The sequence below is a fragment of the Microtus ochrogaster genome, chromosome 4 (assembly GCF_000317375.1).
Source record: "Microtus ochrogaster isolate Prairie Vole_2 chromosome 4, MicOch1.0, whole genome shotgun sequence".
NCBI classification, from domain to species: domain Eukaryota; kingdom Metazoa; phylum Chordata; class Mammalia; order Rodentia; family Cricetidae; genus Microtus; species Microtus ochrogaster.
In genome coordinates this window covers 4,923,592-4,936,228 of record NC_022011.1, presented here as the reverse complement: position 1 = coordinate 4,936,228, position 12,637 = coordinate 4,923,592, and the positions used below count along the sequence as shown (strand labels likewise).

Sequence of the window (12,637 nt, the reverse complement as noted above, 5' to 3'; positions counted from 1 at the left end):
AAAAAAAAAAAAAAAAAAAAAAAAACCAGAAACCAAATTAAGAAAGAAAAGCGATTTTGAGCTTCCATTTTCACATCATACACTTCTCAGCCTTCTTGAGGGACCATAAAGAAGGCACCAGGAATCAAATCTCAGGGCATCATTCTCTGTAGAAAAGTCCACATTTCCACACTAGCGCCAAGTACTTGAAGGGCGGGGCCTGCTGAGGAGGCGGGGCCTGCCCAGAGCCAACACTGAGGCCCCACCTTCCTTCTTCCCACAGATCTGTAGCACCTAGAGTGCCAGACACCAATCTGCCATCCAAGAAGATGAAACCACACAGAGTTCCTTTCGCAGCCATGGCCCCACTAGGGGCCAGCTAGCTACCCCACCATGCACAGCGTGAGGTCTCCCGGAGGGTAGCCCAGAGCATGCTGGGAGACGGAGCCAGAAACAGCCACTGGGAAAGCCAGGGCACGGGATGAATCTTGGACTGAGCAGAAGCTATGTAGGAGTATGAAACTGTATTGGGGGCGGAGGTGTCAATCCGCTGGCCAGATCCAAAAGGAACCCCTGAGTTTAGGAGTCCGAGGGTTCCGGTTTGCTCCAGGACAGATTAAGAAGCCTACTGCAGGCTCCACTCACTTCTCAGACTGGTGAAAATGTGCCTCATTAACCAGAAAACCTCCCAGCAAGGAGGGAGTCTGCGCGAATTCATTTTCTGCTATGTGTAGGGATGAACCCACAAACTCACGGAGCACTATGGCGAATGCTGTACCAAGGGGCCACAACCACATTCTCCAGCCCCTCCTTCTCCTCTGAGGCTGGAGCCCAGGCTGGCCTCAAGCTCGTGCCAATCCTCTTGCCACAGCTTAAGTATTTTGATTAAAAATGTAAGCACCATGCCCAGCTCTCACACTCTTCCTTTTTATATATGTGTGGTGTGTTTGTGTGTGTGTATGCACGCGCAAACATGTCTACTTAGTATAGAGAGCAACGTCAACATCAGGTGTAATCCTTTCTCACTTGCCATCTTATTTTTTGAGACAGGGTCTCTCACTAAACCAAGAGATCACCAATTCAGCTAGACTGGCCAATCAGCAAGCTCCAGGGATCTTCCTGGCTCTATCTCCCCAGTGCTGGGATCATAGAAGGTGCATGTGCCTGGCTTTGTAGACCTGGTTCTCTGCCCACATTTGGTGATCACGTGGACCAACGGCAACGTCGGTCAATGCCAAAGCAGCAGTCATTTCAATCCACCAAGTAGCGTTAAAGCTTGGTGGGGTCAGGTAGTTCCCCAGACACTCTGTGGCATTTGCGACTTCCATGCTCATTCAGGAAGGAGAAGGAATCATGAGGAAGGAAATGTCAAAATTCAGTCACGGTTGCCATTTCCATCGACAACTCTTCCATGAGAAGCTCTGACAACAGAAACAACCGCCACCACAACAAGACAGAGCAACACAACAGAAATGAGAACAGCAGCTCCACAGCCCATCTTCCTTCCTTCCTGCCTTGCCCACTAGGAATTTCCATACATTTATCCCTCAGATGCGGCCCTCTCCCCCTGGAGCCTTGCAGGGAGCACTTTCATTGTGTACTTCAGATCCCTTTGTGGAACGAGGCTGGGAATAAACATAAATGATTCTCAGTGCACACACTGCTGGCTGGCCTACCTCAACTGTTCCTAAGAACAATGGACGATTATTTAGAAACGGTAGATCGGTGGTTCTCATCTTCCTAATGCTGCGGTCCTTTAAGACACCACCTCATGATGTGGTGACCCCCCAACCAGAAAATTCTTTTTGTTGCTACTTCATAACTGCAGTTTTGCTACTGTTCTGAACCATAATGTAAATATCTGTGTTTTCCGATGGTCTTACGTGACCCCTGTGAAAGGGTCGTTTGATCCACAGGTAGAGAATTATCTCTGTAGACCTAGGCAAGGTGGCACAAATCTGCAATCCTGTGAGGTGGTTGAGGGAAGAGCGTGAGTTCAAGGTCAATCCAGGTTACAAAGGGGTTTCCAGGGCAGCCTGGGCTGCAGAGTGAAAACAAACAAAACGGCCAAAGGACGAGGAATGTAGCTCAGTGGCAGAGTGCTTGCCTATTACGCTCAAAGCCCTGGGTTCGATCCCCAGTACCTCATGAAACTTGTGTTAAAAAAGAAACCAAAGGGGGCTGGAGAGATGGCTCAGTGGTTAAGAGCACTGACTGCTCTTCCAGAGGACCTGGGTTCAATTCCTAGCACCCACACGGCAGCTCACAACTGTCTGAAGATCCAGTTGCAGAGGATCTGACACCTTCATACCAATGCACATAAAATAAAAGTTAAATAAACCATAAAAAATAAAAAAAAAACCAAAGGAAAAAATTCTACAAACTGCTGAGCAAGTACACACTAGTGACCCCTCTATGACCCAGCTGATCCCTTGTCCCTACAGCCATCACTCGCAGATGGCTTGGACGTTCTAGAGGCTGTCTTTATTACCTGACCTTCTGGTGTATGTCATTTACCCTCTTCCAGGAACAAGACAAGGCATGGCTGTGTGGTGAAGAGGGCCAGATGAGCTGTGGGTTCCCTTTTCACACTTTAGATCCCAGTCTATTTAGGGGGCACTCTGGGATAGAGTAAGATACCTCAGCATAGAAATGACCTCTGGGATATGTAGTTTGGCCACTGTGTGCATACCCCAGCCTCTGGGTGTTCGGAGGGCCAGCAATCTGGCTTGAATTCCTGCCTCTTGCCTTGTGTGACCCAAGGGAAACTGCTTACTCTCTCGGTACCCCTATCATTGTCTGTGAAGTAGAGGCAGGAACTCCCTCTTCCAACTTCCCTGATGCATCAGAAAAGGTTCTCTCTGGTCTCAGACACCGGGAAGGCACTCCTTAGATTCCACAAATCCTCATTTAAGGACCCCTCCCATAGGATATGAGAGGGTCTAAACAGTGCCTCAGATCTGTACTCCCCTAAACTTCAAACTACCCGCCCTGGCCTCAGCTATTCCAAAAATTCCAAGGCAGGTTTAGGCATGCCTGCCTGCCAGGCTCAAGTTTTTCAAACATTACGTGAGACCCTCAGAGAACCAGACACAACTCAGGCCTGGGGCGTCCTGTGAAGCACACAGGTGTGTTCCTACCAGCAATTGTAAAAGTCCCAATGGTAGGGAATGACCTGGGTGACATTGTTGGTCCCTACATACATAGCATCTACCTACAGTGTCCTTCCTTGACCTTCCGACTCCTGCCACAGGCCACCTAGATGAGACGGCCTACTTTGGCCCCTCAGAGTAGAGGCGTGTGCTAGAAGTTGAGGGGTTTCAGGAGAGCTGGGCCTAAGTTAGTTCTGTGCTCTCTGACCCTTTGCTATACCGGTTAAGAAGAAGCAAAATCACTCACCAGGGTGCAGGGTATCCCCCATGCTGCAAACAAAGCCACAGTCGGATGAAAAGGAGTAAGAGGAAGAGAAGAAGGGGGTGGGGTGGGAGGAGGTGGCCTAGCCTGGAGGGACCTGGCTGGACATAGCCAGCAGCCAGCATAGCTCCAGGTTACTCCGATCACCCTGGGAAGGACCAAGGCGGGGCCAAGGCTTAGCACTGCCCACTGGTCCAGGCTAATGATGTGGCTCAGCACATCATCTGGGGATAAACGTCCTTCCAGGCCTAGGGGAGGAGGGAAACTGTTCTGACTCCTTGGACCAGGATAGAGGCAGTCAGGGACATTGGGCCTAGGGTTACTTACACACAGCTGTGAAGTCTGACAGCTCTCCACGACCTCAGGCAGCCCAAGCACTGGCCTGTACCACATCTACACGTGGCAGACAGGTGACTCTGCCATCATTCACATCAGGCACAGGCTACCCCAAGCATGTCACCATTACGGACCTATCAGATAGCCTCTGATAATATCACCCTACACGTTTCTGTGACTGTCAGTCCCAGACACCACAGACATTTGTTATATCAATCATAGCATCACGCTCCTCTCTGGCAGCCTTGCTGGAAACAGTAGCCATGAGGATGTCCGGACTTGACCCTGCCTTCACCCTGCGATACTCTGCCACACACATGTATTTGCACATGCCTACACAGCTCCAGAGACACATATTCCCAGGGATGGTCACATTCCAAGCGTGTGCCAGGACTGGCCTTGAGGATCCTCCGGGGGTGGAAGATGGAGGAAGGGGCACCGCATGAGGGGAAGGGTTCGCCTCCATAGCCAGTCCTAGGTCAAGGCACTGCACTTTCACATCCGGGTTTGAATCCCACTGGGAACCAGTTACATAACTCTTCACCACCTCTCTTCACTTCTAAGTGCGAGTAACAGAACCTGTCCCATGGGGGAGGCTGGAGGATTAAAACGAGTTGCTTCATGTACAGTGCCTAGACAAGCTTGGCCCCGTGTAACTGCTCCCCAGAAGCCTGATGTACAGACAGATCTACACCCAGGCCAACAGAGGCCCTTCAAGGAGCACACCCTTCGCTCCTACCCGGCCAGAGCGCAGGGGTGGGGAGAGGACAAGAGAGGGGCGGTGAGTCACAGGGGAAGAAAGGATAACTCTCAAGAGGATAGGGGCGATTCACAGAAAGCGAGGAAGCTGCAATCCAGGCTTCCGTTGAGCCTGGTCCGGGCCCGGGACGCGCGTTCGGTACCATCCTGAGCGAGGCAGCCTGCTGGCCGGCCTCCCCAGGCGGCCACGTCTGCAGCCCCCGCCCGTGACTCTCGGGGGAGGAGCTGGGGGTGCGGGCGGGTGGAGGATGACCTGGCTCGGGAGTTCCGGACCGAGAAGAGTCGTCGGTCTGAGCGCTCGTGAAGCAAGAAAAGTGGAGTCCCGCATGGACGTGCTCGCGCGCGGTCCGGCGGCGCGAGCGGGTCCCGTGTAGACGCCCCCCGTCCCGGCCCCGGCCGAGCGCACCCTCACCGTCCGAGTCTTCCCGCTCGGCGCGCTCCCCGTAGTCCACCCAACTGAGCCCCTCGAGGTTGTCATAGTCGCCGCGTCGCGGCCCGTCCACCGGCACCACGGTGAAGTGAGGCATCGCAGCGCGCGTTCGGGCCGCTGTCCCGGCCTCCCGGCCGGCTGTCCCCGCCGCCCTGGGCCGCCCCGCCCGCTCGCATTCCACCCTGCTGCGCTCACTTCCTCCATCCGCCCCCCGGGCCGCCCCTCGGGGGCGGGGAGCAGGAGGGGCTCGGGCCGGCTCCTCCCCGAGGGGGGGGGAGACAGGGTGGTAAGAGGACCCCAAGAACAGGCTGCTGGTGGGTTGGGTTCCTGTGTGACTTTGGTTCAGGGGATGCCCTCTCTGAGCCCTAGATGAGATACTTATAAAGTGAGGGAAAGTCGTTTCCACTTAATTTAGGGGCTTTATGGCGGTAGACGGGGCGCAGGGTGCGCTGGCTCTGCGCCTTGGAGTTGATGAGTTCTCAATCACTATTCTGTTACTTAGCGGGAAGGGAAGGCAGGGCCCGCCCAGTGTCTCAGTGGCCACCTCAAACATCCCCGAGTCGCTCATCACCCTACATACACACTCGTCCGTTTCCATCATTTCTCGCTCGTGTTTCTGGTAGCCAAATCCCCGCGGACGCACAGTCTCTGCCCTCAATCCTGCTGCTGCAGCCTCTCCTCTGAAAGGCCGCTATACCCTCGGCAGAGGCTGCACCCGCCCGGCCCTGTTTGACACTTGAGGTTAGCCCAGCTATCTCATTTGAACTTGCTCTTTCACAGCCTCGCCTTCCGGCGGTTCTGCACCCCAAGCCCTTTCCTTTCTTGGTGCTAACTTCTTTCACATTCAGATAACTTATCTAGTTGCCTTTACTTCAGAATTTTTATCTTTCTGGGTTGTCCTTTCGGCCTCTTTTTCTCTCCCCTCCCTTCTCTCCTATCAGAAAGCCTCAGGGCTCATCTTTCGAGTCTATCTCCATTCTTCTCCCCCTTTCTGGCTTGAACAGCCTTTAAAACTTGGGCTGATCGTAGGATCCGCGCCGTCTGTCGGCCGCTGTCCAATCCCAGCTCTAACTCGGTGGGTGGGCAGATCTGCTCAAGGTCTACAAGCCCGGTAGGACCCTCCCCTCGCCTGGAGCAGTCTACCTTCTAACCCTGCTCAGCTTTTTTTGGCTGCTACCCGGCCTCCCTCTCCTCACCCTTCACTGCTTTCCAACCGGGCTTTTCTCTGCTCTCCGCATGCTGTGCTCTCTGCCATAGAGACGGCTCAGTGTTTAAGAGCGTTTGAAGCGCTTAGGGCAGACCCAAATTCAGTTCCCAGTATCCACCCGTATCAGGTGGCTCAAGGCTGCCTGTAACTCCAGCTCCAAGGGATCCGATGCCCTCTGGACACACACACACACACACACACACACACACACACACACACACACACACACCCCAGGCATGGTGTCACTCATCTTTTCATCGTTTTGTTTGTTTTGCTTTGTTTCTAGACAGGATTTCTCTGTGTAGCCCTGGCTGACCTGGAACTCGCTTAGTAGACAAGCTGGCCTCAAACTCACAGATCTGCCAACCTCCCAAGTGCTGGGATTAAAGGCATGCGCCACCACCACCCAGTGACAGAACTCAGCAGAATGAGGAGGAGTTTGAGGACAGCCTGGGCTACGTATAAAACCCTGTCTCAAAGAAACAAAAAGTGAGTTCAAGATGTAGATCACTTGGTAGAGTGCACACTACTTAAGAAGGGGGCATAGGAAGTGGTGCCTGCTTGTAATCTCAGCACTTAAGCCAGAGGCAGAGGTCGGAGGCTCAGAAGTTCAGAGTTATCCTTGGCTACATAAGGAGTTTGAAGACGACCTGGGAATGAGCTTCCCAAACATTATACTAAGATAAAAAACACTCAACATGAGTCACATAGCATAAGATTCCACCTGTAAACCGGGCGATGGTGGCGCACGCCTTTAATCCCAGCACTCGGGAGGCAGAGGCAGGCAGTCTCTGTGAGTTCGAGACCAGCCTGGTCTACAGAGCTAGTTCCAGGACAGGCTCCAAAGCCACAGAGAAACCCTGTCTCGAAAAACCAAAAAAAAAAAAAAAAAAAAAAAAAGATTCCACCTGTAAGAAATACCTAGAAGTTTGGGTGGTGATGGTGCACACCTTTAATCCCAGTACTCGGGAGGGAGAGACAGGAGGACCTCTGTAAATTTGAGGCCAGCCTGGACTACAGAGTGAGTTCCAGGACAGGCTTCAAAGCTACAGAGAAACCCTGTCTCGACAATACAAAAAACAAACAAACAAACCCCAAACCAAACTAAAACAAAAGAAAAAAACAGAAAAAGAAAAAAAAAAGAAATACCAAGAATACTCAGAGACAAAAATCATATTGGCAGTTGAGTGGGAATGAAGGAAGGAAGTAGAGAGTAACTGGTTTTTTTCCTTTTTTTTTTAAGATTATTTATTTATACAGTATCCTGCCTGTAGGCCAGAAGAGAGCCCCAGATCTCATTATAGGTGGTTGTGAGCCACCATGTGGTTGCTGGAAATTGAACTGCTCTGGAAGAGCAGTCAGTACTCTTAACCAATGAACCATCTCTCCAGCCTGAGATTTAATGGTTTAATGGTAGTTTCCTCTCATCATGACTAGAGTATTATGGAACTTGGTAGAAAGAATGGTCATACAACCTGTGACTATATCAAAAGTTGTTGGTGGGCTGGGGAGATAGTTTAGTTGGTAAAGAGCTTACCTTAAATATTTAGTTTAGAATCACGTAGGCAGTAAGCCTCTGGGCACACCTGGGGGAGATTATCTACATTAGGATGGCCTCTAGTCTAGGAGGATGACTGCTTTGGTCCTGGACTACATCAGAAGAAAGCATTGCTAGGCCTGGTGGCATTCGCCTTTAATCCCCGCATTCTGGAGGCAGAGGAAGGTGAATCTCTGTGAGTTTGGGGACAACCTGGTCTACAGAGCAAGTTCCAGGATAGCCAGGACTGTTACACAGAGAAACCCTGTCTCAAACCACACACACACACACCCAAAAAAGAAGAAGAAAGCAGATTGAGTACTATCATCTAGTTTCCTCTTTCCTGACTGTAAATGCATTGTAACCAGCTTCCTCAAGTTTCTCCTGCCCCTGTAACTGCTCTACCATGCTGGACTGTAGTGTACCCTGGAACTGTGAACTGGAGTAAACGATTCTTAAAATGCTTGTCAGGGATTTCCTCACAGCACGAAGGAAGTTAACAAGCATACCTTGCAAACATGAGGACCTAAGTTTAATCCCCAGAAGCTATATTTTTTTAAAAAAATTCTGGGTGTATGTCTCTAACGCCATCCATCCCCAGATGAAGGTTCTGTGATGATATGCAAGATATTTGTCAGTGTTGCTATAGGGTAGGGTCATTTCAGGTTCTTTATCCTCAGCTGTCCAGGGAACTAACTGGGGTCCTCGGCTTCTGGACTGAGCTCTCAAGGTCCCAATGAGGAGCAGAAGGAGGGAGAACATGAGCAACGAAGTCGGGACCACGAGGGGTGCACCCACCCATTGAGACAGTGGAGCTGATCTATTGGGAGCTCATCAAGGCCAGCTGGACTGTGACGGAAAAAGCATGGGATATATCTGGTCTCTCTGAACATGGCAAACAATGAGGACTGATGAGAAGCTAAGGACAATGGCACGGGGTTTTGATCCTACTTAATGTGCTGGCTTTGCGGGAGCCTAGCCAGTTTGGATGTTCACCTTCCTAAATATAGACGGAGGGGGGAGGACCTAGGACTTACCACAGGGCAGGGAACCCTGACTGCCCATTGGACTGGAGAGGGAGGGAGAGAGAAGTGGGGGGAGGGGGAGAAGGGTTGGAGGAGGGGGGGAAGGGTGGGAGGAGGGGGAGGGAAATGGGAGGCTGGGAGGAGGTGGAAACTTGTTTTTTTTTCCTTTTCTCAATAAAAAAAAATAATAAAAAAAATATTGGCACAGGAAAAAAAAAATTCTGGGTGGTGGTGGTGCACACCTTTAATTACAGCACTTTGAAGGCAGAGGCAGGTAGATCTTAGTGAGTTTGAGGCCAGCCTGGTCTACAGAGTGAGTTTTAGCACAAAAAAACTCCAAAGCAATAAACAAACAAACAAACAAACAAACTGTGATGATCTTTGGTCATATATAAGATATAATATATTAGCAAATAATATTTAACATATTATATTAATATAACAACATATAATATGTAATATATTCATATAATTAATAATTTAAAAAGCTGTGGGACTGGAGAGATGACTCAGCAGTTAAGAGCACTGGCTGCTCTTCCAGGGGTCCTGAGTTCAGTTGCCAGCACCCACATGACAGCTCACAACTGCCTGTAACTCCAGCTCCAAAGCATCTGACCCTCACACCAGTGAACATAAAATAATAAAATAAATTTAAAAAAAAGAGAGAGATTCTATTTGAGACATCCAAAGCCTGCTATAAGTGGGCTAATCTATTTTTTTAAAAGCATAGATATAAAAGGTTTTACTGTGTTGAATCCTAGGCATCTTCATTATGAGGGGTAGTTTATTAAGAAAGGAAAATGGAAGTGGGCTAGTGTGCTGTAGAAGGAAGCTCACAGGCTGGGTGTTGTGGTGTGAATGAGAATGTTCCCTATAAGCTCATATATAGTTTTTTGTTTGTTTGTTTGTTTGTTTGTTTGTTTCAAGACAGGGTTTCTCTCTGTAGCAGTCCTGGATGTCCAGGAACTCACTCTGCAGACCAGACTGGCCTTGAATTCATAGAGGTCCACCAGCCTCTGCCTCCACAGTGCTGGGATTAAAGGGTCTGCCACCTTGCCTGCTTCAACTCATATATCCTACCTCAGCCTGAGTCTGTGCTGTCTGAGGCCTGCATTGCCACCAAAGGCCACACTGATGTCCAGGATCTGGGCTTCCACCCATGGCCTTCTTGGTGCCCGAGGGCTATGCTACTGCTAGGCCCATACAGACCTGAGTAACATGTGTTGCCTCCTGGGGCCGGGGTGTACGGGCCTGAGCTGTCTGTGGCTGTGACACAGACAGGACCCGTGTTGGTGTCCGAGACTCCTGTTGCCGTCAATGGCAGTGCAGATGCCTGGGATCTGGGCCACACGTGGGGCTGTGGGGGCTCCATGCTGCTGTTAGGTGATCTAAGTTGAACTGCACTGCCAAGTGGGACCATGGTGACATCTGAGCCCAGGTGCTGCTCACGACCATGTCTGAGTCCATGGTTCGATCACAGCAGGGGTCTGTATTGATGCCACTAGATCTTCAGGGACCTGGGTCCAGGTAAGTGTCTAAAGGTTGAGCCTCTGCCAGGGCCATGCAGATCTGAGTAGCCTGCGTTGCCACCCAGGACCACGATACCGCCTGGGCCTAGGCTACTGCTGGGGACCATGTCTGGGTCTGTGGCTCCTGTTACCACCAAAATCAGTGAAGAGAGGGCTGCGCAGACTTGGTCCTGCCCTTGCTGGCAGCAGCACTGAGGAGAGAAGGCCCTGCACTTTTCCTGCTGACCTGATAATAGAGCTGACCCTGCTGGAAGGGGCAGAGGTGAGCAGGCCTGGGGAGCATGAGAAGAGGAGGCCCGAGTCTGCCCCTCTTCGTCTGTCGTATGGTGGCATGAATGAGGAAATAAAATGTCCTTTCTCTCCTCACCCCTTGCCAACTGTGGCAGGTGAGAGAGGTGGCGCCGGGCCATGAGAATGGGAGAACTGGACCTGCCCCACCCCCAGCAGCAGCACATGGGAGAGTGGGCATGGCATTTCACCTGGGCAGCACACTAGAGCTGACTCTGTAGGCAAGGACACAGGTAGGCTAGGCCTGTGGGCGTGAGAGCAGGAGAGCTGCCCCTACCTCCTCCCTCGTATGCCATGGAATGGCAAGGGTAAGGGAAGTATGCCCTTGTCCCCACCCCTTGCCACTCATGACAGGCAGGAAAGCAATCCCGGGGGCATGAGAACAGGACTGTCCCTGCCCCTCACCAACTGCAACACTCAGGACAGTCGGCTGCACCTCGCCTGGGCAAAAACAGTTCTTCCTGCTTTTTCTGTCCAGCGTCTCCACATTCAGGTCGGAACTGTTTTCCTATAATCATCTTGTAGAATTTTTTTTTTTTATGAAGGGTCTTATTATGTATCCCTATGTAGCCTGGAATAGACAGGTCTGGCCTTGAATTTGTGGATGATCTTCTTGCCTTTAGGATTAGAGGCTTGAGTCATCGTACGTAGACCAGGACTGATATTTGAGAGAGTCTCACTATGCAGCCCTGGCTGGCCTAGAACTTTCTATATAGACCAGACTGGCCTCAAACCTTGAAGTTACAGAGATCTGCCTGCTTCTGTTTCCTGAGTGCTGCCAGGGTGATTTTTATATGGAGTAAAGAAAAACAGAAAGCTAGGCGGGATGACACATACTCAAAATTCTAGTACTTGGATGGCAGAGGAAGGAGAATCACTTGAGCCCAGGAGTTCCAGGCCAGCTTAGGCAACAGACTTGGTCTGTGGTGGTATTTGTTTGTGATCTAACAAATAAAGCTTGCCTGAAGATCAGAGTGAAGCACTAAGCCACAAGTTAGCCATAGAGACCAGGCAGTGGTGGCTCATACCTCTAATCCCAGCACTCAGGAGACTGACGGAGCTCTGTGAATTCAAAGGCCATGCTGAGTCACACTAGATTGATCCAGTCTGAGAGAGAAAGAGACAGGCTGTAGTGACTCACACCTTTAAACCCAGCACTAGGGAGGTGGAGACAGTAGTGATATGGCTGGGCTGAGAGAGGAATATAAAGTGGGGGGATGGGATGGGGAGTTGGGAGATGGAGCGCGCGCGCACACACATACACACACAAATGCACAAACAGCAGTCTGAGGATTCATAGGGACAGGATTGCCTCTTTGGTCTGAGCATTGGTAGAGGTAAGAACTCTAGTGGCTGGCCACTCTTTTTCTCTGATCTTTTAGCTTTCACCCCTGCCTCTCCCCCTGCCCCGATCCCCTTAGCTGACTCCGGGTTTTTATTATTAAGACCAATTAGAATTTGTGCTACACTGGTCTCCAAAACAAAACAAATAAACCCCTAAAACAAACAAAAATATAACCTTTCAGAGGGACCCTAATTTACCGTCCCCGTGATCCTTGGTTACACTGTTGTGTGGGCTCCAGCTTTCAGGATTTGGTGAATTGTCTCTGCCTGTCCAGAGGACCACGGCTGCAGGTTCCCTCACCAAGGGTTCTCTCTCTCTCTCTCTCTCTCTCTCTCTCTTTTTTTTTTTTTTGGTTTTTCAAGACAGAGTTTCTCTGTAGCTTTGGTGCCTGTCCCGGAATTAGCTCTTTTAGACCAGGCTGTCCTCGAACTCCCAGAGATCCGCCTGCCTCTGCCTCCCCAGTGCTGGGATTAAAGGCATGCGGCACCACCGCCCGGCTTTTTTTTTTGTTTTTCGAGACAGGGTTTCTCTGTGGTTTTGGAGCCTGTCCTGGAACTAGCTCTTGTAGACCAGGCTGGTCTCGAACTCACAGAGATCTGCCTGCCTCTGCCTCCCTAGTGCTGGGATTAAAGGTGTGCGCCACCACCGCCTGGCTTTACCAAGGGTTCTCTGACCCTAATCCCAACAATAAAGAAAGGCACTGAACACTTGGCTCAATGTTTTAAATATTTATTCTCAAAATAAACTGGGGCCTGGGCAGTGAGGAGGGGAACTTTGTGGATTTTGCC

General features: G+C 50.7%; 1 protein-coding gene across 1 annotated transcript in view; it reads right to left on the bottom strand.

Annotated features, from left to right (window-relative positions):
- The window catches only part of Slc12a4 (solute carrier family 12 member 4), a 23,756-nt gene extending 18,663 nt beyond the window's left edge, over positions 1–5,093 (bottom strand). Inside the window, exon 1 of the mRNA XM_005345438.3 lies at positions 4,901–5,093. Within this exon, the coding sequence (XP_005345495.1) occupies positions 4,901–5,015 (115 nt within the window). The 5' untranslated portion in view covers positions 5,016–5,093. The remainder of the gene's footprint in view (positions 1–4,900) is intronic.
- Positions 5,094–12,637: the final 7,544 nt, after the last annotated feature.